Below are 27,855 nucleotides of genomic sequence, written 5' to 3' on the forward strand. Positions count from 1 at the left end.
CCACCCAGCTCGCCATGGGCAGGGACACCTTCCCCGAGACCAGGGTGCTCCAAGCCCCGTTCAATCTGGCCTTGAACACTTCCAGTGAGGGAGCATCCACAGCTCCTCTTTGCAACCTGCGCCAGGGCCCCGGACCGCACACCAAGCCTCCCAGGAAGGGATTTTTCCCCTATATCCCATCTAACCCCGCCCTCTGGCAGCCGTTCCCCCTTGTTCTGTCGCCTCCTGTTCTTCAGGGTGCCCTCCCCTAAGATGGCGCCTGGCGCTTCTCCGCCTTCACCGCGCAGCCGCTGTGGCCCCGACCCGGCCGTGACGCGGCTGCCCCCGCCTCCGACTGTGCTGGGGCCGCCTCCGTAAGGCGCTGCCCGGGGCCATCAGGGCTGCAACTGCGCCTCATGGTGCCTTTGCCCATCCAGGCTGCAAGATGAGGCTGCTGGTTGCCGCACTCTTGCTGGTGGCGCCTCTCGTCACCGCCTTCTACTTGCCCGGGTTGGCGCCTGTCAGCTTCTGTGAGGAGAGCGAGCAGACCGAGAGCTGCAAGGTGAGAGCCCGCACGGGCGGGCCCGGCGTGGGCCGTCCCCTCGCTCTGCCCCACGCCGGGCTCCCGCGGCGAGGGGACTCCGCGGGGTATTCCCAATCCCGCTGCTCATGGGTGTCCTTCCGCGGGCTGCAGCCTCTGCTCCGGGAAGACAGGCACCCCTAGCTGGTATTCCCTTTTCCCGCTGAACTTCACAGCCAGCGCTGGGAGGACGCTTAGCTCCTTGTTCCTGGCGTGGCCAGGGCCTGTGAGCAGCCAAGGGTAACTCCGCCATGGGGTCGCAGCTTTTGCTAGTTAGCCTCGCGTTTCATACCGGCCACGCGTTTGTGTCTGAAAGTCCGTATTTTCATGCTTTTTGTCCTCCTTTCCTGTTTCAGTCACTAATTGAACTCTTCGTGAACCGGCTGGACTCTGTTGAATCAGTTCTGCCATATGAATATGATGCGTAAGTATATCCGAATAGTTTTCCAGAAGTGTTTGGAAGTATGCTTTTCTGTTACTGTAAGGGTATCAGTATTTTGGCTGTAGGGATGGAAGAGTGAATCTAGTGCTCAGTGGCAGGAATGAAGTACAAGAAGGTGGGAAGGATGAAGGCCACACCTGTGCCACCTGACCGTCCTAAGTTATTGTTTAAAAAAAGGCTTTAGGGTTTCTTATGGGTGCATTTTGTTGAGCTGAGTCCAAGATTTAGTATTGGCTGACATACTTGAAAGTTCTTTCTGCTAGGCAAATCTAGGACGTAAGATGCTTTGAGTTCCTTTTTTTCCCCTGATAATTGAAAGAAACTCGGAGACCAGTCACTGTTAACTTTCCTTTTTTTTTTTTGCCAAAACTCTGTAGCTAATTCTTGGTTTTTGGGTTTTGGTTTTGTTTAATTTGGATTCTTTTATATGAAAACTTCTACCTGCTTTTGCAGGTATTTATAGGCCTACAAAGGAATGATAAACAATATGATTTGCAGTTTTGCTGTTGGGCACAGAAAAGAAAACTTGGAGGTGTTTCAGTTCTTTCTCTGGGCAGTGCAGCAGTAGAAGTAAGACCAAAGACTGAGAAATCCCCCGTCTCTATTTCCATTAAACTTTATGGAAGCCGGTGAATTTAGGACCATGGATTGAGGAAAAGTACTTATGTACCAAAGATAAGTATGGGTTTGTTTGTTGTTATGTTGGTGTTTTTTAACATAACATGCTGCTAGCTATGTTTAATGAAAAGCCAGAATGGTTACATTCTCCTGTATTCAGCACTTTTGGGCTGTATGTAGCTGAAAAGAATTGGTGAATGCTGTTTGGGTGTGTGGCACTGTAAGACTAAAAGCACTTTCCTTCTTTGAAATGTGTTTCATGTTAAATGCTATTTGGAAATATTCCTTTAAGAAAGGAGTGCAGTTTTTCAGAAACTTTTTGCAGGAGAAATGAAAAGTCTGTAGCACAGTGTCTTTTTTTCCCCAGAAAAGGAAACATTCTATTGTTTGTTTAAATTATCATTTCAAAAGGGTGGGTGAAGTAATCATTGTGCATTTTGTTAAAGATATGCTGGAATGTGTATTGGTTGAAATTGATATTAAAATAGATACCAGCTTTCTTTGCAAAGGGTCTCAGATTTTTAACTACTGGTGGCTAAACTGTTTAAAAAATCATGAAAACTACTAAGGATACAATTTAAGAATTTGTTTTAGGCTGGTATTTACAGTTATATGTCAATTAAAAGTAAAAGGGAACCTTTGTTACTTTTTTCCAGTTTTGACTTCTGTCAAGATAAGGAAGAGAAAAGACCATCAGAAAATCTTGGACAAGTGCTGTTTGGGGAGAGAATAGCATCGTCACCATATAAGGTTATTTTATCCCTTGAAGTTGATCCTGTTTAAATTTGATAGCCATTGTTCTGATGGCTGTAATCCATAGACATAGCTGAAGGTTTGATGACTGGGTGATTATTTTTGTTTGTATTTTTTAATATAGCCACTATGGAGTTCGTGTAATAAAACCCAATAAAACTCCTCCCAACCCAAAGGCATCTTAGGTTGGTTAATTACAGTTAGGAAACTGAGCTAGTGATCTTGCCGGTTGCTTTGTGGTAGAGAAGTCCAGAAACTTATCTCTTAGGTAGTTATTTAATTGCTGGATGTAAGGTTTGTTAGATGATGTGAAATAATTGGTTTATTAAATGTAACATTGGAGTCTATAAAGTGATAGTTCAGGAACTGTTTCATATCCTTGGTTGTATTATCTGGCAACTTCCAGAGTGGGAAGGGAAAATTAGGTTATGGCTCTCTTGGAGCTTTTCTCTGCTTGTACATACTTATCATCTGCTGTCAGAAACCAGATTTTTCAGTGTTGATGCCTATCACTTGGAACCTTCTGTAAAATAAATGTATGGAAATATTTTGTGGATTGGGTATGTGGTATTTTTCTCTATCACGCCCTGCATTAGCAATGACCAAATGTAGCATGTCCAAAAAGCTGTGCCGTTAGCTTGGGACAGTTATTAGCAGTGGAGGAGGAGCTGTGGTCAAACAGTGGCTCTTGGTGTTTGAGAGATGTATGGTGTTCAAATACAGTTTCCAGACTTGGATTTGCCAGTGAAGCTGAAGACTGTGCTATGTGTGTATGATGGTTGCTAGATAATCCAAATCCCTGTGAGAAAAAGAGGCAGCAGTTTCTGAGTCTGCTGCTGCTCGGTCTTAAGGGACCTGATCACATCTTTTCATTAGTCTGTTAAGTAGGTGATGCCCTCTCCCTTATATGAACTGCTCTTAGAAATCTCCTTGATTGTCTGAGCTAATGTAGTTTTAAATCTTATGACTAGTGGTTGCAAGAAGCTTTTAAATATGTAGCATGATGGGTCATTTGGACTGGTACATATTGAATAGATTAAGTGTTATAACAGCTGTTTGAAATGGCTGTACACAACAGTAATTAGGAAGTGCTGTTCCTGGTTAGCATTTGGGCCTTGATAATATTAGAATTTTCAGTCATGCTTTAAGATCACTAACAGGTAAATACTAACCAGGTTAGAAGTTGGAGATACAAATTTGAAGGTGTTTGTGTTAGCTGATGTCTGTGCTTGAAGCTTTTGGCTTGTGCTTTTGGCAGCCTTATCTTACTTGGTTATCATGGAGAAAACCAGCTAAAGTTAACATGACACATTCAAGAATGCTGTAGTGAAAGTCTGTTTTAGCCCATGATGAAATTATCAAAATAAAACAAACTGGTAAAATAAACAGCAATACCTTTTCTACTATTTTTCAAATTTCAGTCCTCATGGTTTAATCTTCAGAAACTTACAGTAAGGAGCTAAAGTAGCTAAAAAAAACCCCTCCCTACTTTACCTTAAAAAAACCCATAATGTTCAAAGATCTTTCAAGCAAATTGAAGTGACTTTTTTTGTATGCTTTTTTTAACAGTTCACTTTCAAAAAGCAAGAAACTTGCAAGAAGGTTTGTACAAGATCATATGACCCAGGAAACAGTGCTGATAAAAGCAAACTGGCTTTTTTGAAGAAAGGAATGCAATTGAATTATCAGCATCACTGGTAAGCCAAGACCTATGCTTGACGTTGGGTTTATTTTCTGCTTTTGGACATTTGTTACCTATGTTTTAAGTGGTTGCTCTCTTCCTTTTGTGTGATATTTGTCTCTCTACTGTGCATCTTGTAGGCACTATTGAAAAGTGTGTGCATTACATGAATGTGAAATGTCACTGTGAAGTGAGGTGCACCTTTTTCTGAGGATGTGTTCTTTGATGATTTCTGTCTAGGATTATCGATAACATGCCTGTAACGTGGTGTTATGATGTGGAAGATGGACAAAAATACTGTAATCCAGGATTTCCAATAGGATGTTTTGTTACTCCAGATGGTAGAGTTAAAGATGCTTGTGTTATAAATGTAAGTGGTGGAACTTTCTTCGTTAGTATAGGGTGGTTTCATTTGTGGCTTTACTTTCAAGCTTTCTTTTCCTGAGAAAGAACAGATGTGTTTGTAAACATGCTTAATGTTCAGACTGTGGGCACTGATAGAGCTGAGTGCTGCTAGTGTGTGCAGTGATTCACTGATAGTTTTCCAAATAGTGTTCTTACAGGTCTTCGACTAATATATGTTCTATAAAGCTATAAAAAAATGGTGTGGGTGTTTAAAAGCCTTAAAAAAATTGAGGTTTTATTCTGAAGTTTCATGTGTATCCATTCTAGTACCTGTTCATTTTTTTTCTATGTCATGTTCATGTGCAAGATGTTCTTTTATCAGTATCAGATAGAGGCTTTCTAGTGAAGTCTTAGAAATGAGTGTTCTAGTTGCAAAAGTCATGTCTAGCACAGTTTACAAGTTAAATGTGTCAGGGTTTTCCCAGGTGGCTGAAGGATTACAAACACAGCTGTGACAGAGAAAATTGTGTTGATAGTTGGAAATGTCAGTCATCCTGGGAGTTCCATGGTGAACTAGTCCAATTACAGATAACAGTGATAGTTTTATCCCTCCTGGGTGAGGGACAGCACTCCTCTTGGTGAGGAGAGAGCTTTCCATGACTCTGCTCTACCAGTTGACCTGCTGCTTGCGTGTGGTGCAGTCAGTTCATTTGTATGCAGCGGGTGTGATGCTTCTTTGAAGTGTTGCATTTATCATGCACATTCAGTTTACTCTGTCTACAGTGATCCTCCAACTCAGTTACTCCTCAGGCTCCCCAGACTGTTGAAGGTGATCTTTTATACAGGTATATTAATGTTGAAGTGTTTGCCTTTGTTGCTCCTTCATGCAACACCAGTCTCATGTTAAAGTTCTTGACTTCTTGCGCCCTCTCCTGTTGGAGAAGTTGCTCAGTCTCCTGATCATGTTTTGTAGTCAGAGTTTAACAAGAAGAACACTTTCTACCTCTTCAACCATGTTGACATAACAATCATGTACCACAGCGGGAAGGATGAAAACTGGCCTGGTGCAAGACTGGTGATGGCAAGACTGAGACCACAGAGGTAAATGTGCATTAAAGCATCAGGTTCTGGTACTCTGGAGTCCTAACAGCAGTTCCAGAGAGAACACTTCCTTAGAGATGTTATTTGAGTTGATAAATTCTGAGGAACTTGTTATTCTGACTTCTGGTAAAGCTTTCAGTGTGCTGGTTCATGTCTGGAGCTGTTTACAAGGACAGTTCCACAACTGTAAATATAATTTAGCTTTGCTTTTAAAGTGTTTCCTGAAGTGTGTTGTGATAGAAAAGCTGTTTATGCAGACTTTTAGAACCTGACCCAAACAATGGAGCCTTTTTCATGTTTTGGTTGATTTGTATCTGGGTGTGCATGTTTTCAGATACACTGAGAAACATCCTTTCACTGAGTAACAGTTTCCCATGTCAGATCTGTTACCTGTCTCCCAAATGTACTTTGGTTGAATGTACAGGTGTACTTTTTCCTGTGTAAGTTTGTATACAGAGGTACAGTTGAAATACCATGTTAACACTGCTATAACTACTTTGGCCTCTGGTCAGTCTGTTCATACACAGTTCTTATTTATCTATATTTGAAAATTGCAGCCCAGTTATAAAATTTCAAAGAAGATTTTTTTTTTTATAGCTAAACTTTTCTCTCTTTTCTATAGAGGTTAACTAAGTTAATAAATTACACTACTACAGTTTCCGAAGTCATACGGATCTGCTTGATACAACATGATTTGATTGTACTTGGTTTTTCTCTTGCGAAGGTAGAGTGGTTTTTTTTTAGTGAATTATAATTGCTATGCAAGTTTATTCCTTCCATGAGTGCCAGGAAGATTCTACCAGTCTTATTCATTTTTTCATAAATGCTTTATCAGTAGCATCCTGAATGGCTGAAAAATGAGAATTTCCCTTTTCCCTGGCAGTGCAGACCACGAGGGGGCAGTTAGGTTGCACATAACCTTAATTTTGTCATTCTCTGACCAGGTGCTTTGCTTCAACCTTGAAGCTCTCCTGATGGGGAGTATTTGTGGTTGGAGCACGATGCTAATTTTTTTAAAAGAAAATTTAAGTTTTCAAAAATTTTATTTAATTTCTTTTCCCCATTAGCTACAAGCATACAGATGAGAACAACTTAAGCTGTGAAGGCCCACCTATGGAGATTCCTGGAGAATTCACCAATAAACTCAATTTGGTTTACACCTACTCTGTGACATTTGAAGTAAGTATTAAATCTGTTACATGAATATGTAATTCTACAAAAGAACGCAATCAGAGCGAGTGGATAACTTTCTATAACCGTAAGTGGATTACATCAGTGTAAATTCTGTAACGATGGTCTTGTGAAGTATTTTTCTGAAAATCTTAACAGGTTTTTTCTTCCTGTAACTTAAGTGACACTATGAAAATATAAATGAAGGCCTTTTTTCCCCTCTCTGTTTTATTAGAAAATTAGCAGATTGAATAACTGGAAGAGTTGTCTTCTTTGAGGTAAACTCTGCTTTCAGATTTCAGTCAGGCTGTTGAGAGTCTTATGTTAAAGAACAGTTTATATTTTGGGGACATCCTCTTTGTTAAATGTTTACTGTAAAGTTTTATCTCATAAGTTGCCGGGTTTGTCTCATTTTGGGTGGTTTTAATTTTGTTCACTGGCTTTTTCTTGAGTAGGTGATAATTTATTTTTTACAATTAATACTGTAATGTTTACTAATACACTAATGCTTTATTCAGCCTGTAATGAGTTAGGAGGAAGTTGCTTTCTGGCAAATGGGTCTTTACCCCAGCATGGAAAGTGAGCCTCCTGTGGGTGTAACTATAATTTGATTCAAGGTACTTCAAATCTTGGTACCTCTGTTCCAGTCTGTCCTGAAATTGTGGTTGTTTTTCTAATGTAAGACACCAGTCTTAGAGGGTTTGGCTTGAGACCACAAGCTTAATTTGTACAGACAGTAAAGCAGCCGTGATATGGCAACAGCTTTCATCCTGCCAAACTGAATTTGATTTGAACCAGTGACCTTGAGGTGCAAGGCTTGGTAGCCTGTTACTTTTCCCTTGAGACACCCAAACCTCTTTCTACTCTGATTTTCCTACATGAATGAGCCTTCTTTCATTAACATTCGTGTTTAAATCTTGAGGTAAATTGTTATTCAGAACTTCAGTGTGAACTTTGTCTGGTTACTCACGCAATGGGTGAGGTGTTTGGGTACCCACACTCCTTCTCCCTGATGGGGAGCAGGTAAGGCTCACATCCAGTGCGTTTGGATACTTCCAGCAGGTGGCACTTCAAAACTGCTTATACTGTCTGTCATCCATAAGCCCTGGTTTGAAATAATACCTTGTGTGTTTTACTTTTTATTAGTAGTTTCAAAATAACTTGAAAGTGGAGTGTTTATCAGTGAGAAGTGTTTTTAAATAGGAAAGCATCAGTTTAAGTAAGCCTGACTATATAAAGCATAAATGTATAACTGTTTTTTGGTCCTTTTAAATATGGCAGCTGACTTCTGATGAGAAAGTAATGGTGTCTGCTTTAATTAACTGACATGGGCAAGGTATTTAGCACTGTGTGAAAAGTATCCATCATCATGGCTCTAATGTTTAGTACAAGTGTACAAAAATGTAAGTATGAGAGTGGTTTGGTACTTAGCTGTACAAACTTAGCACCTTGTGAGTAAATTCAGCAGAACTTCTTGCCAGTCAGGGGATAGAATCTGGTAACAGTACAACATATGTGTACATCCAAAGAGAACAAATGAAAATAAATAAATGGGGAAGACAAGGCTTGTGGGTCAGAGAGTCCTCAGTTGTAGACAGGAAGGTCCATCACAGGAATATCTGGAAATGAAAGTTGTGTGCCAGGAATCAGAGTGTAAAATAGTCTGTATCAGCCAACACTATGGCAGAGAGCATAGAAGCCTGTGCTAAATCCATTAAAAGTGATTAGAAAAACATAGTTCTAGTTTCCCCTGGAATTTTTCTCTGGAGTATGTTTGACAGTTGAAATTTCAAGATTAGTATGCTATGCTGGGAAAATCTTGTACTGATGGCATAATTGTTTTTCAGCAGTTGGGATCTGCAGGCAGCTACATCTCAAATCATGGAAAGATGAGGCTTAGTGAAGCCTAATTTAAAGGTAGAAGATGTGGATAGGAGATATACTCTTTAGTCTCTAGAGATGAATTAATGCAAGAGAGAGGTCTTACATCCAGGGTTGATACCAAGCTTAGAAGCGAATGCTGACTGGAAGGTTTGGGAAGAGATATGGTATGCTTATCTCCTCTTGGAGACTGCAGCGAACTTGTGCTTGCTTCTATTAATTACTATTTCATTTCCTTAGGAAAAGAATAATATTAAGTGGGCTTCCAGGTGGGACTACATTTTGGAGTCCATGCCGCATACAAACATCCAGTGGTTTAGGTAAGATTTGCATTTATTCAGTGAGTAATCTTGCAGGGGATCACAAAGATTTCTTAGTTGTACTTCTAGGGAGATAGAACAATGTCTGTAGGTTTTCAGTCAAGAAAACTTTTTGCTTTCATACATGAATTAAGTTTTCATCTCTTGGGAGCAATTGTTACTGCATTTTGTGAAACGAATACATCAACAGTATCCAAAAGGAAAACAGCTTGCATTTTTTTACTTTATCATCTCCATTCTGGAGAAGTTTTGAGTCATTGCAGCTCTGCAGTGTTCTTTCTGTTACTGTCTGGCTTTGACTGCCAAGAGAAGGGTACATATATATAATGCGTGTTTTGTACTCAGCAGCTGCTTACAGTAAAAAGGTCTTTTTTTATGAGTAAAAGATGTATGTGAAAAGCTCTTGCTTATTTTATTTCCCCCCAGAGCATGGGAATTATACTAAGTAAGTATATAATTTGTGTTGAAGTATTAATGTTTTGCAATGTAAATCTTGAAAAGGCTAATCCAAATAAATTGTTCTTTACAAAATATTAAATGGCACAAAATCAATTTCATTGGTTGATAGATATTAAACCTCCTTGACAGTCTCCTTTAAGAACTGTAGCTGTTTCACCAGGGAAATTACTTCTTAGCTATATAAGGAGGAAAATAAAGAAAAGCAATGTGTAACTGTATTCAGAATTAGCAAGGTATCATGAAATACTGTTTTCCTCACTCTGTCTCCTAAGAAGTCACAGACTTTTAAGTTAGGTACCTTTATCATCTCTGGATGGGAAAATTCTGAAAGGTCTGAAGAATTTCCTCAGATCTGAGCTGTACATGTAGTATGAACTGGTACATCTCCTGAAACCTGAATAACTGGAATCAAAGTTTGATGTTTTCTTTATCTGCAGTATAATGAATTCCCTCGTAATTGTTCTGTTCTTATCTGGCATGGTGGCTATGATCATTCTGAGGACTCTGCATAAAGATATTGCAAGATACAACCAGATTGACTCTTCTGTGAGTAAAATTAACTGCTTTTACATGAGCACATTTTTCTGACCGTAGTGATGTGTCTCTTAGTTTTGAGTACAGTCTAGAGAGATGTATAATTATGATGAGTTTGATACATGCTAATATCTCTGGGGGTTAAAAATTATTGGAGATAATCTGATTAACACAGGCTGATACAAATTGATGTTACCTGTGGCTGGAAACTGTGGTGGAATCACTTTGTTTAGTTAGGAGATCATAATGTTGCAGTTCGTGTGCAACACAACTTCCGACCTCTAGCTGTGTTAGAGCTACTTGGTATGTGCATAAGTGATATTTTATTTTATTTGAAAATACAATTCCCGTGGTAATCACTGTGTTAAACTGAGTCTAGTTTGTTTAAATTGCCATCCGACTGAACCTGTTGTGAGTTCTTTTGAGATATGTACTCCTTAAAATGGGAAAGCTGCAGGTTTCTATAGTGGAAGAGAATATAGCTGATCGTGAGTTGGAAAGACTTGACCAGTAGACCAAGGGTAATTTTTACTCAGCCTTTTTCTCATTGGTAAAAGTGGTATCTGCACCTCAAAGATGAGAAGTAGTGTCAGATGCAACAAAGGTTTGAATTTTCACTTTTGTTGCTCTCCATCTGGTTAAAGAAATACTTCAAAATGCACAAAGATGTTTCATATTGACTGTGAATTCTGTGTGAAAATACTCCTGTTCTTCTTTGTGGTTTTAATATTGACTATCTTTTGTTAATGTAAATCCAGACAGTGATTTAAAGTGGAATGATTTTTCTCACATCTTTTAACTGATAGTTTTTGTGAGGCTTCTATTTGATCTCTCAATTAAATTTTGTTCAATATTTTATACTGTGTTGTCTTTATTAGTTGATCATTCTTAATGTGATAAAGAGCAAGACTTGTAGAAGCTTGATTAGATTTTTTGAGTAACATCAGGTGTGACTTTCAGAAAGCCACAGTTTTTTATTTTCTTGCCAGGTGTGAGAGACTTACAGCTCTGTTGCAGCTGAAGGAGCTTATTTAAAAAGGTGTGAAATAATTGTGCAAAAGAGGACGTCAGCTGAAGAATATGCAGGGAAGCAAAGTAGTATCTCACATTTAGGGGATGCTGGTGATTGTACTTCAAGAGATCAATGCACCAGCCAGTGACTGTGGTCTTAGAATGTGCATTTAATGTTTCAGCTGATGCTGGCTGGCTTTTAGTGTGATGTGGCTTCTTTAGTGAGACATTCATTAATGAAGTGTTCAGAAATCATTAGATTACTTTTAGGGTCTTATGACTAAGAGAGGAGGATTCCTGAACTGAAGAGAACTCATGTCAGTATGTTTTCACTGGTGAGAGGTAAAGCGCGCTTTTTTTTTTTTTTTTCCCCCCTAAAATCTCTTTGATAATGTCTGCTTGAATGTAGGGGACTTAAATCTTTGTTAGAATGTTTTGAGCACTAAGCTAAATTAATGGGTAAGATGAGGATATGAGGATTACTTCACCTTTGAAAATTTTAGAGTAATTTTGCTCTAATATTTTTTGAAACTCTAAAATATAGCTTACTACTTGGTTTAGTTGTATAGTTCTTATCATTATGTTGTAAGGTTAGCAGTATGAAATACTGCTGAATTTTTTGAACAGAAGTCTAAAAAATACTGACTCACAGCTAATTAGCCAGTAATAAGTTAATTAAAAACAAAGCTTTGAGACAAACTGTGGAGCATAGGCTTATACAGGATAAATCAAGGGTCTCAATCTGCCAGACTTGGTTTCCCTTTATTTCTTAAATGAAGATAATTACCATGCAGCTTTTTGTTTTAAAGTTCACATTAGAACCAGAAGGTGTCTTTTGAGTGCATTTCCCAGATGAGTTGTTGACAAGGGTTCTGTACAAGTCATTTCAAATCTGTAAACATTTTCTGTGTTCTGTCAGGTAGTGAAGTACTAAGCATTTATTCCTGCTTAGTGTTTACCGTTTTGGAAATAAATTTGCTTCATGTAGTAACCTTTGCAACTCTTTCCTTCCTTACTTACAACTACCTGGGAAAAGCCTTTCTTCTGTCTTACCTCAACAGTTTTCTCGTTATTATCACAATTAGTTCAAGTTCAGACTTTCAGGAAGTTTTGTATTTATGCTTCTTTGACCAAACAAATCTTTCTTTACTGGAAGAACACTGATGTGTTGGAATTATACCTGGATATCTGGTATCATTTTCTATCAGGTATGGGGTGTGGTTTTGTATTTTAATCAGTGTTATCATGTGTTTAATAGTTTTCAATTTTTGCATTAATATATCAGCCTTCTGAAAGTCATTTCTAGCAAGCAGAGGTATCAGTGTGGGGAAAGCAAAGACAGTCTTCCAGAAAAAGAAAAATTACATCATCTGTTGCAGTTTAAGGTGCTCTATGTCATTCACTACTGTGGTCTTCTTTCTTTCTTACCCTGTTTTTTGGCAAGCTTTAATGCTACTGATAAGCAGACCTTTGAACTGAACTCACTATCACACTGAATAGAACCTATAGCTTTAACTTTATGAGGAGTAGAGGGTCTTCTTGTGGGGTTGATTATCTGTGGTTGTGTGTGTTAGTTTTGTTGTTTGGTTGCTTTTTGTCAGGGGAGGTGTTTGTTTTGAGTTACTTTATTGAAAAGTTTTGTTCTTCAGCAGTGGTTCCTTAGAGCCAGTGGACTGAGGCGTCCCCCTCCCCATTCCATCCTTTCATCCATTCGCCTCCGGCAGTGGGCCAGAGTGTTTGTACTTGTCCCTCATGATTCCAGGGTGCAAACTTCCTTCTGGAGTACAGAGACAGTTTCGTTCTTTTCCAGTCACTGAGAGCAGTGGACTTTGAAATCAAAACAGAAAGAAATAAATGCATAAACTAGATTGAAGTTAAAACTAAATGGAATGCTTTGTTTTAGTTTAAATTTAGAAAGATGTTCTATGGTTTGACTAATTACATTTTCTTTTCCTTGCTTTAGGAGATGAGAATTTTCTTGACAAATCTTGCCTTTTTCACTGAACCATTAGGGGGTTATAAAATCAATGAGTGATGAATCAGATGCAATTAGTCTGGCTTTGGATCTTAACTGGAAGCTAATCAAAATTTAAATATGTATTTTGCATCTTGTTTGTGTTAATTCACTACTGCATTATGTATTGCTGCTAAAGACATTGTTGATTTTATACAGGAAGATGCCCAAGAGGAATTTGGCTGGAAGCTGGTTCATGGAGATGTGTTTAGACCTCCCAGGAAGGGAATGTTACTGTCTGTCTTTTTGGGCCAAGGAACCCAAATTTTCATTATGACGTTTATTACTTTATGTAAGTAACTTCATTAAGGTGATGTGTATGTAGTGTAATAGTAGTAAAAAAGATGCAATATTATTATATAGAAGCCTTCTTTTGGGAATAAAGTTCTTCTTTTAGTAGTGTAAAATATTAAGGTAATTTCATAACAGTAATTAGCTTTAGTAAGGCTGTTGTAAGCATTGCCATTGAAAACTTTGTGATATTTGGGCTAATGCTGATTCTTCATGAATTCAGAAATCAAACTTTCTTCTTACAAGTTTCTTTTTTCTGGGAACCCTTTCTGTCCAATATGTTTGACATGAGACCGCAGCCATACAGAAATATGAGCAAGAGTGCACGCTGGTGAAGTAGTACCAACACAATGTTGAGATAATGATAGCCTCCCATAAATAGCTGTATATGCAGGAGATTTTGTGACCTTTTGTAACAAGGTGGTATTTTATTACTGGTTATCTGTTAAGTTTATGAGCATTCCTTTTTTTACTGTACAGTAGAATTAGAAAGTAGAATGATAGCAGTACAAAAGAAGAATCTTTCAAATTTTGTTCTCCAGGTTTAACTCAGATAGGAGAGCTGCTTTTTTCTATTTATTGAATGATGCTTTAAGGTTACTAGAATTTTCTTGATAGGCTTGTCTATCAGTGTTGATCTCTGTATCTTGCTTAGCAATGATAGTTTCCTGTGCAATCAGTTTGGTAGTATAGAAAGAAATTGGTGGCAAGAGAAAATGCTTTTATGGATTGTAGCATTTTATTTTTCAGCGTTTTGGCTATGAGAAGTTTTCTACTCGAGAGATGAGGTGAAAATAATGCTTTTGAATGAAACAGTGCCATTAGGGGTATGTTCATGTGATGAGGTTGTACAAGAGCTTAGGCACTCAGCCTTCATTTAAATATGTGGTAGTGAAAGGAATAAACCTTCACAGTGATCTGTTACATGGATATTTTGACATGTGTCCACAAATACCTAAATCTTCTTGTTTCTTTAGTCCTAGCTTGCCTTGGTTTCCTTTCTCCTGCAAACCGTGGTGCTCTGATGACCTGTGCAGTTGTATTGTGGGTCTTACTGGGAACTCCAGCTGGTTATGTGTCTGCTAGAATGTACAAGAGTAAGTACATGCATTTATTTAATGTGAAACAAAGTGTTAAATTCAGAATTGCTGGGCTGAATATATACCTCCAATTGGAGTTGGTGTCTCAGACAATGTATCTGCTTCTTGCTGCCATTCTGCAAAACAGTTGGAAAAAGTCTTGACCTTGAAATTGTTTTTACTTTTTCTCCTAAGCATTCAGAGGTGAGAAGTGGAAGACCAATGTCTTGCTTACAGCTCTGCTCTGCCCTGGGTTAGTATTGTTTCCCCTTATTCTTTCTTTTATTCTTAAGTATAAAAGAAACATAAGTGGGAAGGAGTTGGGGAAAAGCCAATTGTTACGATGCTTGTCTGTGTGATTTTGTTTATGGTACTCCCAAGCTGCTGTTCCTTTTGTGCATTGCCTATCTGTGACTATAAAGAAAAGTGAATTCTGAGGAGCTGGAGCCTGGTGCAGCTAGAACACAGCTTATTGGCTTCTTGTTTTGTTGTCAGGTGTGGGGATAGGAGGAATGGGGCAATTCTCTTGCAAGGTTGTGTAACAGCCTTTGGGAATCACTGCACCAGAACATTGGGCACAGTGCTGGGGTAATTCCAGTTTGGTACTGCAATATCGGGTAATTCTGGTTGTAATCTTCTTACATGTGAAAAACACGGTTCACTCTCCTGTAAAAATTTAGAAAGTTTAATACATGACAATAGGAGACAAAGACAATAAAGCAAAGATGTTATGGCTGGGTGTGTCTTGGCACTCAGCCAAGAGCACACCTGGTATTTTGGAAAACACCCTTTATATAACAATTCTATTGCATCAGCTTGTTACATATTCATAAACAATTATGCATGGTAAACTTTTCCCCAAACTAGTTTACATGGTCCAGGAACTATTCTACATGGCCCTTCCTTGGGTCCTCCTTTTTTAGAGCATGTGCGTTTCTTGGCTGTGGTTTTGACTCCTTCTTTTTATCACTTCCACTTTGGGCCTTGGTCCACTCTGACTTCAGATGGTGAGTGCTGATAGTTGGCAGATCTGTACAGGTGTCCTCATCCTGTGTGCATTGGATGTTATCCCATCCAAGCAGGCATTTTAACACAAGCATACCTATATCAGCTATTTCACTACTATGTCTAAGCTTAATTAACAACAGAAATAAAAATGATGTCTTTACAGCAAAGTTACTTTAGCACTGCACATAGAGAATCCATTTTAATATTTGCAAAAAGCCAATATTATAATATATATTTATAATCTTATATAAATGTAGGTGGTGTCCAGTTTGGGATGTGGCTGTAGTGTGTATTGGGCAATACTGTCCTGCTTGGGAAAGGCAATAGCGCTTCGACCTTTTGTTTTCTCATATCTCTTATGACGTTTTTTGAGAATTAATGGGGAGAGGGAACAGAAATTGATTTCTTCTGCAAGTCTTTCATGTGTCTTGGTTGCAACTTTGAGTACATGAAGTCATCCCTTGGCAAATATTTTTGGCAAAAGTGGAAGAAAATAATATAAGTTTCTTAAGGTATTTCTTCCCCTGAAAAACCTCAGAATGAATAAAATATGACTTGGTTCAAGTAAAGCAGAATTTAATCAAATTAAAGGTAATGTACTTGATAACAACCTAGTCTAGTATTTCCATGAGAAATCTTACTTCTTAACAGAATGTGCTTCAGTCTCCTTGCTGTCATTTAGATGTTATCAGGAGAGAGAAAAAAATATATATCAGTGGAAAGAAAACTGTGCTTGTCAGTTAAACTCCCAAATAAATTGAGTTTCACAGAGGAAGTAAAATGACTAAGGCTGACAGAATATGAACATGATTATGATGCCCTGATTACACTGTGCTAGTTCAGTGAATTTGCATAATATCATAAACAGCCCAAGGCCTTTTTAATCTCAGTAGACTAAGGGGAGTTCATATTTGCAGTATTTTTTATAATTGTGGAGGGGGTAAGTGAGATCTGTTATGAGCCTTGGTAGATGATAAAGCCTTGGTAGATGATAAAGATTAGAAAGACTTCTAAAATGGATTTGACTTTTATATTTTGTTCAACAAGATGCTTACACCAGGGGTCGCTTGGGTGTGCTTATTGAACAAGTCTGTTCCCCCAAGCAGTTTTGGCAAGTCAGGCCTCTCCTAGGAAAAAAAGGAGTCTGTCTATTGCTCTAATCCTTCCTCGTTCCTTTTTAAATTAAATACGGGGTGCGTGTTCACTTCAGGGCAGCTTAAATTTTGTCTCAGGAACACTTTTTTAACAAAACCCAGACAGTGGTGCACTTTATAGGACCCTTTCTGAGGCTGAATTTTCTGTGGTGTATATTTGAATCCAGAAATAATGGCAATTAGCACAAGCTTGTTTTATATGGAGTTCCTTTGTAGAATGAAGATTCTGCTTTTTTTTTAGAATGGGATATTTGAAATATTCGTCTCACCTTGATTCAGCAGCACCTTGATTCTCATAGCTGAGTTGTTTCTACTTTTTGTCCAGGATGTTTAGAAAATGAGGCAGATATGTTTAACGTGGGAGTGAAAAGCAGGTCTGGAGACAAATTTATTTAAAATCTTTATTTAAATTCTCTAGAAGCACAGGCTATTTAGTTTGTGTAACTCCATGCTTATACAAATATTTCTGTTGTAGAGCAGAGCCCTCTTTAATCCCTCCTTCCCCTTGTGACACAAACTGCAGCAGCACATTAGAGTCCATGGGGCTTCCTAAATAGGAGATTTTGCTATCACTGTATTTATTCAGAAGGACTTTACTATATATAAGGGACATAAAGAAAATATTTATGGTTTTAATAGGAAACAAGGTCCAGATAAGAAGTTTTTGCATTTATTCTGTATTTTTCCATTCTTTGTTTAGAATTTTTCAGTGTTTTGTTTCTGTTACATTTTGGTGTTATGTACAGAGTCTCTGTTTAAATAATGGCTTTACCATAGGTACCTACATTACAAGCATTGGATGGTGCAGGTATTTTTACTTTACCTGCAGCAGTGCGGAAAGAAACTAGGACTGTTGGGAAATTGGAAAATTGAAATAAGCTACATTTATTTTAACTAATTTACATTTTGTAATACTACGTGATATTCATTCTTTCTTGAACATTTTAATGCATTTTCTGATTTTATTTTTCAGGATTGTCTTTGCTGATTTCTTCATTATGAATCTCATTCTGTGGGTGAAAGGCTCCTCAGCTGCCATCCCATTTGGCACTTTAGTTGCTATCCTTGCTATGTGGTTTGGAATTTCAGTCCCACTAACCTTTGTTGGTGCCTATTTTGGCTTCAAAGAGAAGGTAGGGCCCTTTGAATACAGATTTGGAATACACCTGTCCTCTGTAATCGAGCCATTGAAGCAAGAGTTCTAGACAGTATCTGGTTAGATTGAAACATCTGTGATCCCATGATTGTAAAACGACATTTTACTGTCTTGATGTTGAAACAGAGTATGTATTTATAATGTCATACCAAACTGTTTTTTTTCTGTCTGTTCACTAGAATCAGGTTTTAATTATGTTCTTGGAGCTCTTACTTGCTTTTTGTGCTTCAGCAATAGTAGTAGTATTGCTGGTAGTATTGCTGAGTTTTGAAGTAGTGCTTCAGAGAGGCTTCCGTTTTGTACTTCACTCGTTTGGAGTAATGCCAGACAGCTAAGAAAAAGGTGATGTTATTGGAGTTTTTAAATTTTATTTTGTTTTTGGTTATGGACTGAACAGATTTATTTTCTTTGCATTCTACTTTGATTACTGGCCCATAGTTAAAATGTCTAAAGCACATGTACTTTTTCCTAGTCATGGATATCAAGTTTGTAGGGTTTTTTGTTTGATAACTTGTGATGGCTTATGAATGAAAATATAGTTATGTTTACCAAATCTTTATATGGTAATACTAGGGAAAAGTAATCTTCTTTATGATGTAATAATTCATCTTTTAATTATTTTTTTTTCTGCAGCCTATTGAACATCCAGTGCGTACAAACCAGATTCCTCGGCAAATCCCAGAGCAGTCATTTTTCACAAAGCCATTGCCTGGCATCATCATGGGTGGTATCTTGCCTTTTGGCTGTATTTTTATTCAACTTTTTTTCATTCTAAATAGCATTTGGTGAGTATCACTTTTTTTCCCCTCTATTTGTACAGATTTGATAATACACACGGTGAGTTTGAACATCCCGAATCACATAACATAAGGAATAAACCAATTTTGAAAGTTCTGGATAATTTTGCAGATTTTATGGAATTTCAGGACTCTTTATTACTGTGCTTAGAATTTACCAACCTAATTCTTCTTAAGGAGAACTTCAAAGTATTATATGAGAGTCCTATTGCCTTGTTTTATCTTTTACATCTGGCTCTGTATAACAGCATGCAACCACATCATAGATGTGGTTGCATGCTGTTGTCATTAGGTAGAGCCTAATCCATTGTGTAACTATATTATGATTTATGAAACGATTGTGAGCTAGCAGTTTCAACTGTGTAGATCAGAATCAGGTCAAGATCTTGGGATTCCATGTTCTGCAAAACAAAGGCTTCACTCCCCATGAACAATCCACTCTACTCCTAAATCTTGTAAAACCTAATCAAGCAGTGCATGAAAAATTAAACCAGTGCAATCTTTCATTACTTTCACAATGTAAATGTGAAATGTCTAATACATTGTTGTTCAGTGGGAAGTATTATCCTGAAGGTGCCAGGTTTTTATGGTGTCATCTGTATAGGTTGAGAGATCTTACAGAACAATTTTCTAAAGCAGTTCTTAAATGCAAATACATTAGATTGACTTTTTATATCAGTCCTCAAAAAATGTGTAATGTAACTGTGCTGAAAAATATAATCAGCTGACAAACAGGTATTTTGTGGACTTTCGCAGCTGAAGTTAGCAAATTCTTAAATTTTCTCATTCTTTATCCTATGAAAGGGAAGCATGGAGGGAATATGTAATACTCCCTCTGTCAAATCCTGTACTGCAGTACTTGTCACCTTCACTCAATAAAATTGAATCCGGTAATGTGACACTGTGAATTAACTCAGAACTTTAACCAGAAATGAGACTTGTGTTTTTATGTTTTTAATTTTAGGTCTCATCAGATGTATTATATGTTTGGATTCCTGTTCCTAGTTTTTATAATTCTTCTAATTACATGTTCAGAGGCTACAGTTTTGCTGTGCTACTTCCACCTGTGTGCAGAGGTAAAAGTTGCAGTTCTGATGTAGATATGACTTGTAGCTGGAAGATGTTAGAAGTACAGGTGAGGTATTTACATACTCTGTGAAGTGCTGGACACTATGAACTGTGATTGCATTTTCAGCCTTGGCATGCCTGTCTTAGCCACTCTTCTAAAATGTGCCTTTTGCTTCAAAATATCTGCTGGCAACAGATAAGCAAAACCAAAGAGCTTTGATCTTAGTTTTATCTTCGTAGTGGAAGCAATACAGCTGACTTTAAAAAAATATCTACATGCTGTGTTGGATTTTTTCTGAGCTAAATTTTACAGAATTTAATGAGTTCATAAGACAATGTTAATTTTTCATCATCTTATCTATATTCCATTTCCTACATGATGATTCTTAGCAAGCGGTTTATTGTTTCTTTCAGGACTATCACTGGTGGTGGAGGTCGTTCTTGACCAGCAGCTTTACAGCAGTTTATCTCTTTATCTATGCAGTCCATTACTTCTTCTCCAAACTCCAGATAACAGGAACTGCCAGCACCATTTTATACTTTGGTTACACAATGATCATGGTCTTGATTTTTTTCCTTTTCACAGGTAAGTACAATGTTTAAACTAAAATTAATATTGAGGGCTCTGGTTTTAAAATGAGAAACATTAGGTGAAATTTAGATGACATGAAATATTAAGTACAATTTATGATTCTTTAGGCTGTATTACTTACATGGTTTGTGACACAAACAGCACAGTAAGATTTTTTTTTTTAACATTTTCTTCCTAACTTGAAATTACATTTATTTATGGTAGAATTAATTTTCCTTTGTTGAATATCAAGCCATTATATTTTCAAAGGCCCATATTTGTTCATTTTATTGAGTATTATAATTTTATGTAATATCAAGTATTAACTTGATTCTGGATTTCATAATTGGTTCTACAAGTTCTGTAGTTAAAGATAATTTCACTCTGCTTATGGAGGATAAAAGACATTTTCAGCTTTCACTATCAGCAAGTGAAGGAGGCTGATGCTGGGGAAGAAGTGAATGTTGACAAGATAGTTTTAGTACTGTTACAGTTGTCTTACTTGCTCGTTAAACCACTTCAAAATGATAGAAATGTACCTTAACTGGAGGAAACGATTTGAAATATGGCTCTCCAGTGTTAGTTGTCCAACTTTTCTGGTGTAACTCATTCAAACAAAGTATCTTCCAGAGGATTATTTTAATGTTCATAGCCACTTGACTGAAACAATAATTTTGAGGCTGATTTGATGAGAAATCTGTGCCAAATATACCATGTGTTAGTGAAATAAGAAGCTCTTCGAAGGATACTGGCCTTGAAAAATAGCCATGAGTGTTTTATCTTGGTGTTCATCACACTGCTGCTGTTGTATATGTAGATTTTTGTATATGTAGATTTAACACATGAAGTCAGATCTTTTAGGTGTCACTGCTTGGCTTCATGAAATGCTGCAATGACAGAACTAGAGAAAATGCTTGTTCACATATGATGGGCTGTTGATAAAAACAGCCATGACAGTCACTCCGAAGATTTGTAATAGAGGATTTCTCTGTGGATGGCATGGTAGTTTATATTGTTACTTTTTAACTTCTTCTGCCTGTTTGTTGAAAGCTGCTGTGATTACTTTGTGTTCACTTTGTGAAATGCATCTTTTAGTTGAATGCAGTTGAAAAAGAGTGGCTGAAATAGGTAAGTCTTAATGTCGGACTTCAAGTTTGTCAGTGTAAGGACCTCTTTCATCCTTATGTATTTAATTTTTCTAGTACTGGTTGACACAAGGCAAAAAAACCACTCTTCATAAAAACCTGAAGAAAATTCCTGTACGTGTTTGAGGAAAGCAGTTATGCTGTAAAAATGATATTAAATAAGAGTAGCTGTCACTTATTGCTGATTTTTGTTCTTTAGAAATGTGTCTCTTCTAAGAAGGACAATAAAAGTTCTAAAAAGAAGCAGGGGAATAAAACAAGAAGGATTTAATTTTTCTGGTTTTAATTATTAGAAGGCAAACTTGGAAGTTTGCATATTTCCAGTTAAACCTTTGCTTAAATTGTGGTGAAACAGACAAGCTTCAGATGTCTTCTGTAATATCTATCTGTCTTTTAAAAACCCCAAAAATGATAGTCTAAAATGTTTTAATTATTTTTATGCTAAAGCAATATGTTAATGTGTGTCTGAGTTTTACATAGGTTAGTTGCTATCCTGCCAATTTCAACATCTCTTTAAATTCTATCAATTTGCATATTTTATAAATGTCCCTTTCATAAAATAATTGAAATTGTCATGGCAGCTGCCAAAATGGTATTCAAAGCTTCAGTTATGCTCATCCTGAAGTTTTTGATATGAAGGCCAGTGAGGCCCCTGAAGTACAATAATAAACTGTGCTGCAGTTATTTTTGCAGTGTCGTCTTTTTCTTTTGAAAAAAACCCACAACGGTGCTCCCTATGCTGTTTTTGTAGCTCATGAGGAAAGCTACTACATGGCCCTCCTTTTTTTTTTTTTTTTTTTTGTTCATTTAATAGAACATCTAGTCACTAGAAGGCTAATGGGTACAACAGATGCATGGAGTGCAGAATAAATCCTTGCTAATGTAAAATGCTGTGATAACTTTCTTTTTCATATTTAGTTAGGTGGTAGATTTTGTGCCTGAAGTGTAAGCTGTTCTAGACAAATGGCACAAACAGTAGACACGTAACTTTGCTTTGTTTTGTAAAATATTCCTTAACAGGCATTGTTTTAGAAAATAAGGGTTCAGTCCTTCACAGTTTCTGGAGGTGAAGAAGTTTGCTAATGTAATGTTACACATGGCTTGCATTAATAGCCTTCCAAAAATGGGGCCTTGATCTGTTCCACTCAAGTTAGGTCTAGGTATTTTTGTTTTCTCTATTCTTGCCTACTAGGTCTCAGCAACTATTGACAGAAATAGAAGGGGCAGTGTTAATGCCTCCTCCACGGCAGCACATTGCGTTACCCAGGGCATTTCAAAAGGGATCATAATGAATAAGTAAATAGGAACTGAATGCTTGTATACCAACACTGACAGTAATATAATCTGACCAGTGAAATCTGATTGTGCGCACACACAAACCAGAGAATTTGATTTTAACGTACAAAGTGCAGCTAATCTTTGAAGAAATAACAAGCGTTGGATGAGGGTAGCTACATTATTACATGTATTTTATTTGTGGAGGCAAAAAAATCCTGAACATAGTCAAAGCATGTTTCTTTACAGTGACCTCTGGTTTTGAACATCATTTTCACTTGTGAATTAATGCCATTTTCAAAATTGAGTTTTGATCTTCTGGGTAGATTGTGTTTAGAATCTGGGATTCTGAAGCACCCACCACTGTGCGGTGATTGAAACCAGTATGATACAGAGAGCTTTTAAGGTACATGAGAAGTATCAGCCAAGTGCAGAGTGCTTTTCTATTTGCTTTCTTACAATCTGCTCGTGCTTTGAATTCTTCTTTCTTCATTGAACAATAAAGCTAGAGGAGATGAGTAGAGAAGAAGAGTCTGCCTAATGTATTTAGACATTATTTTTTGCAATAATCCTTGCTTTTAATTTTGAATTTAACCTGGTTTACTAATAACCATCCCTTACTCAGTTAGATGATGGCTTTGTGTATAGCATCTTGTTTCTGTGTATCAGAAAGTGGTAGTATATATTTTGTGGACCAGACTATTCAGCAGAATATCATCAAAAAACAGTGAAGGTGTCAGTGTTTTCCCACTAAGTATAAAGGGATTTTTGGACATATCTTGCTTCTTCGCTAAAGAAGTGTCTTGAGTCAACTTCATATCTGGATTTGTGAGTTTTAAATGGCTCCTGCAAAAGATCCTTTACCTCTTCCTCCCTAGAATGGTCAGGTAAAATCTTAAAATATGCAGGTCACCTGCTTAGGGGAAAAATAAGGGTCTATCCTACAATAGTGAGCTCTCCAATGCAGACCATTCAGGTGTTTTTTTCATGCAGTTTAAGTTGGTGAATGGTTAGGATTGGGTAAAGTAAACACTAGCCAACTAATTTGTTATATTGGATTAAACCAAACAAACAGATTATAAAGGCTCATTGGAGGAATTGGTGTTGGGCTTGGTGCTGGATCATTTGATAGAGATGTGCGTGTGAAAGATGTAAAAACCTTAAAATGTGAAGGAGTTTGGACTAATCAGAAAATAAATATAATGGGCTCAACTCTTGCAACTAGTGCGGTATTTTACTTGTTTGTGGTTTTAGTTTGTTTGCTCCTTTGTTTGGGTCTTTTTGTTGTTGTGGTTTTTTAGTGTTTTTTTTTTTTTAAGTACTTAGTGTTAGAATTTTTTTAACAGCTTTTCCAAAAACACCTTTAGGAATCTGTTCTCTGTCATGTTGTGTTCATCAGTGTCTTCAGAAAAGCTTGAGCTGCAGAGGTGTGCTTCTTGTTGATAGTTTCAGTTTGAATGTGCTTTGAAAGAGACAAATAAAAGCAACATCCTGGTATGGTCTTACCTAAACCTTACCTAAATACTTCTCCTGTTCTAATGAGAGGCTCATTTTAATAAGCCTTTAATAACCCTTTTAATAAGGGTTGATTTTCGTTTTGGTGCAAGATGAACTTAGAAAAATTGTCTAGATTGAAGTGCTACCTGTGCTCTTCAAGAAAATACATTTCAAGCTATGCGATGTGATATGGCAAGGTTGGATTTTAACTAGTGCCTCTAATAATAGCAATTCTGCTGGGTAGAGGTACAGGTGTAGGAAACAGAGTGTGCAGTTATCTGAATTTCAAGATAGGCTTTAGTCAAATTAGTTAAAAGGATAATCTGAAAACCTGTGATACTTGTTAGCACCAGTCTAAAGATCCAGTATGAAGTGCTCAAATCTGGAACAGGGGACAAATTTGTGAAATGGGTTAAAACGCAGAAAATGTGGAAGACATTCTGGCTAGAATTTTCAAATAAGCCACAGTAGTTCAGAGATATTTTTTCCCCAGTTGCTAGTCATTTGCAGATCCCTTTGACTGGGATATTTATTGCTGTGTAGGAAATAAACATTTTTACTGCTTTACCTTTTTTGGGCCTTATAGTGTTCATGGAATCACAAGCATCCCAAGGGCTGAGGGGGAAAACACACTGAATTTCAGTGGAACCAGGTGCTGTGCTGTGGTTCATGTTCTTAAAAATAGAGGCAAAAATTGTGCAAATTTTTTTTTTTTTTTTTGTTCTAACATAAGCAATCATGTAGGTAAAGCTACTGTTCAGGAGAACCTTATAAATAATGTTCTCTTACCTTATATTAATTTTTGTCCAGTAATACTGGTTGCAATGTCAACACAACTCTGCTGATCTGAGCCTTTAGAAGCTTCTAGTCTATTTGGCCCATGTTATTAAAAAAAAAAAAAAAGAGCACTAAAACCCCTAGTTGATTTGGTGTGATTCATTTGCACTCCTAAATCTGCAGTTGGATTTCTAACCTAGTTGAAAACCAGTTTTCAACCTAGTTTGTGGCAGTACCTTTAAATGGTTCTGATCTTAGCGCATCAAGTGGCTCTTTAGGAAAGGTACCTTTAACAGATGATGGAGTCTTTAATTTGATGTTATGTTTTTGATATTTCTAGTCCTTAGAGCTATTCACATATGGAGTTAATATTTGTTCATGGGAGGGAAGAAGAAATTACAGTGGTGGTTAGCCCCTATTATTGATGCAGAGGTAGCAACAGAAGGAATCTCTGCTCACCAGAGAAGGTTCTGATTACCTAAGTCTGTGTCTTGGTGATGAGTGTTGCCTTTCTCTCCTGAATTTATGATTCAAATCTGGTATCAGACAAACATTACTACTTAAAAAGCTTCCAGTACATTGGCAAAAATTTTGATAAAGTTTGAAAAATGAGCAGGGTGTACTTGGTCTTTGATCTGCTAAACAGACTTTTTTAAGAGGGGGAGTTTAAAATCAATGTTACTGAAACTTATGAAAATCTGTTTATAGATAAAATGCTTGTTCACAGTGTGAAGTCTTCAAGTTCTGTTATGACTGAGGCAATGTTTTATAGAAAACTGATGTATTATAAAGATTCAGACTAATAAGGATCAGAGGAAAATATGTGGATTTAGAGTGTGCTCCCATATTAAGTTGTGGCATGCTCAGAAAGCTACAGTAGCTGTCATTCTTGGGATAGTTGTACATTTTTGTTATGATAGTACACTTTTGTTCTAGAGCAGCAGATAAATTTTTAAGGTATTTAATCTGTTAAACTTTTGGAGGACACTGCTTTCAAAGCCATAAAAAGCTTGGAGTTGGCTATTTTATAAAAACAACCAGGAAGCAGAGACTGAGAACCATTATTAGAACAAAACTGTGAGAGTAAGGTTTAGGGTAACAATGCTGGTATTGGAATATCTGGCACAGTAGGAAGGAGTGGTATATGACCATGAACTGCAGAGACTTAGTGATGTCAAGCCTACAAAGGAATTACATTCATTGTGTGGTTGCTGTCTCATCTCCTATCAACAGCCATAAATCTGCTGTCTCCTGCTGTTTCAGAGAACAACTGCAAACTTCGAAGGAAAGGGTAATCTGTGGCATGTGGTAATAGTCTGTCAAAAAGCCTTTAACTGAAAATATACATGGTAGCATGAGGAATGTAAGAATTGACATACAGATAATAAGCATCCCAAGATGGGTTGCTTGCTTGGGAAATGTGTAGATGTGGTCTGAAAGACAGAAATGTAACTCATGTAAAAAAGCCGAATGCTTCATAAAGAATCTTCTAGTTATTAAGTCGGTCACAGTAGTGAAAGAGATTGGAGCTGATGTTAAATGGGGGCTGTACAGACAGAAAAGGATAATATAAAACTGGACGGAGCTGAGTGCATGATCTTGTGAGTGCCTGCAGTGGAGCTGGGAAGGGCTGTCCTGGGGCTGGCATGTAGCTGTGTTTTTGAGAGGGAACTCAGTGCAATTGAGATCATCTTTCCTTTTTTTTGTCTGTTAAGGGTTAGCATCTCTGTGGCAGTTTACAACTAGGTAAAAGTGTGACGAGTAGTGCATTGCTTCCTTTAGAGGCTGAAGACTAAATTAATTGGGACTCTGTCTCCTTGCATATGAAGTTCTTAAAGTAATTTAAAATGTGATGGACAGTGTCTTTGCAGTTGCCCAGTAATAGTGACTGTTGGTGAAAACCGCAAATTTGTTCATCAGTTTAAAAATAGAAAATTATTATATATTAATCTCATTTAGTGTTTTGATTTGTCACTGCTGCTTTCACTTGCTGCTTGCTTCCAGCTGCTGTAGCACTCAGAGCATTTCTTTGCCAAAAGGAAGTAACAGGACACACAGAAGAAGAAATTTCTATTCTCAAATATAAATAGAGCACCATGAATATAAAACTGGGACAGGTGAAATTTTTCACGGCCTAGTTATGTGTCATAATTCATGGGTGGCAGTGAAGTATTGTAGACCTAAAAAAATCAGGCAGGGGCTGGCTTGGCGTGTTTATAAAAGTCAGTTTCTGAATTGGTGCTTGTGTCCCTGCTCATAGTGGTGGCAACATGGTCATTGGTGGCTTAAATGTACATAAAGTGGCCTCGACCCTAAAAGTCATCTTTGACCTAATCAATAACCTAGCTTGAGGATGAATGTGTGTTGTTAAATTTAAGAAGTGTTTTTCTGGGTAGTTAGCTGGATTACAGTGTTATATTCTGTCCTGCTGGGAAGTATGTTACATTTCTCTCTCAGGGCAAACTGGGTGATAAACTAACCATTATTACTTTCTATTTTCAGGGACTATTGGATTTTTTGCCTGCTTCTGGTTTGTAAGTAAGATTTACAGTGTTGTGAAGGTGGACTGAAAATCTTCAAAGTGTCTTTTGAACATATCCTCCTTGCTGTTTGATAATTTTTACCATGTATTGAGAAACATACTGTGTAATTATTCTGATTTGTAAAAGTGGAAGACCAGACCACAACATAAAATGCAGATTTTTATTGAAGAAAATGGCACCATTGCCATTTTGATATAAACAAAAATGTTTACATCAATATATTCATTGAACATGTTAATTATAATAGTTCGAAAATTATATCCAAAATTTGATTTAGGATGAATAAGAATTCTGTGAAACAGTTATTGAAAAATTGAGTGCATTATGCAGTCCTCCAGCTGAATTTCCTTGTGACTAGGGTTTGGGGTTTTTTGTTACCTCTTTTGGTTACCATTTATATACCATGAAAGCCTAGGACTGTCAAGTAAATCTATGTAAAATGTGAATTTTTTAAACTAAGCTATGATTGTACATATTATCCTGCACCTTCTTTACAGCTAGATTATCTTCTTACAAATGTACATGCATGTAGTGTAATGTAGACTTTATTAAAAATATCGACACTGGTTTTTGTTCAAATAAAACTGCACAACTCCAGCTGATGTT

The 27,855-nt window shown here is 37.2% G+C and overlaps 1 protein-coding gene across 3 annotated transcripts; it reads left to right on the top strand.

Annotated features, from left to right (window-relative positions):
* The first annotated feature begins 315 nt into the window (after positions 1 to 315).
* LOC103816462 (transmembrane 9 superfamily member 2-like) lies at positions 316 to 27,846 on the top strand. 3 transcript variants are annotated; one of them, XM_009090448.4, is made up of 17 exons: positions 316 to 541; positions 916 to 983; positions 2,276 to 2,369; positions 3,942 to 4,069; positions 4,294 to 4,423; positions 5,372 to 5,499; positions 6,567 to 6,678; positions 8,791 to 8,870; positions 9,767 to 9,875; positions 13,048 to 13,180; positions 14,157 to 14,276; positions 14,454 to 14,511; positions 17,394 to 17,553; positions 18,210 to 18,361; positions 19,338 to 19,449; positions 19,856 to 20,027; positions 27,209 to 27,846. In XM_009090448.4, the coding sequence occupies exons 1-17, from the start codon at positions 425 to 427 to the stop codon at positions 27,274 to 27,276; spliced, it is 1,941 nt and encodes a 646-aa protein (XP_009088696.1). In that variant the 5' UTR covers positions 316 to 424; the 3' UTR covers positions 27,277 to 27,846. The 3 variants fall into 3 exon arrangements, with proteins under 3 accessions (XP_009088696.1, XP_050830316.1, XP_050830317.1); XM_050974359.1 differs by lacking the exon at positions 316 to 541 and adding an exon at positions 1,455 to 1,686; XM_050974360.1 differs by lacking the exon at positions 316 to 541 and adding an exon at positions 1,500 to 1,686 and having other exon boundaries at positions 936 to 983.
* The last annotated feature ends 9 nt before the right edge of the window (positions 27,847 to 27,855 follow it).

This window comes from Serinus canaria, chromosome 4A (assembly GCF_022539315.1).
Source record: "Serinus canaria isolate serCan28SL12 chromosome 4A, serCan2020, whole genome shotgun sequence".
Classification (NCBI taxonomy): domain Eukaryota; kingdom Metazoa; phylum Chordata; class Aves; order Passeriformes; family Fringillidae; genus Serinus; species Serinus canaria.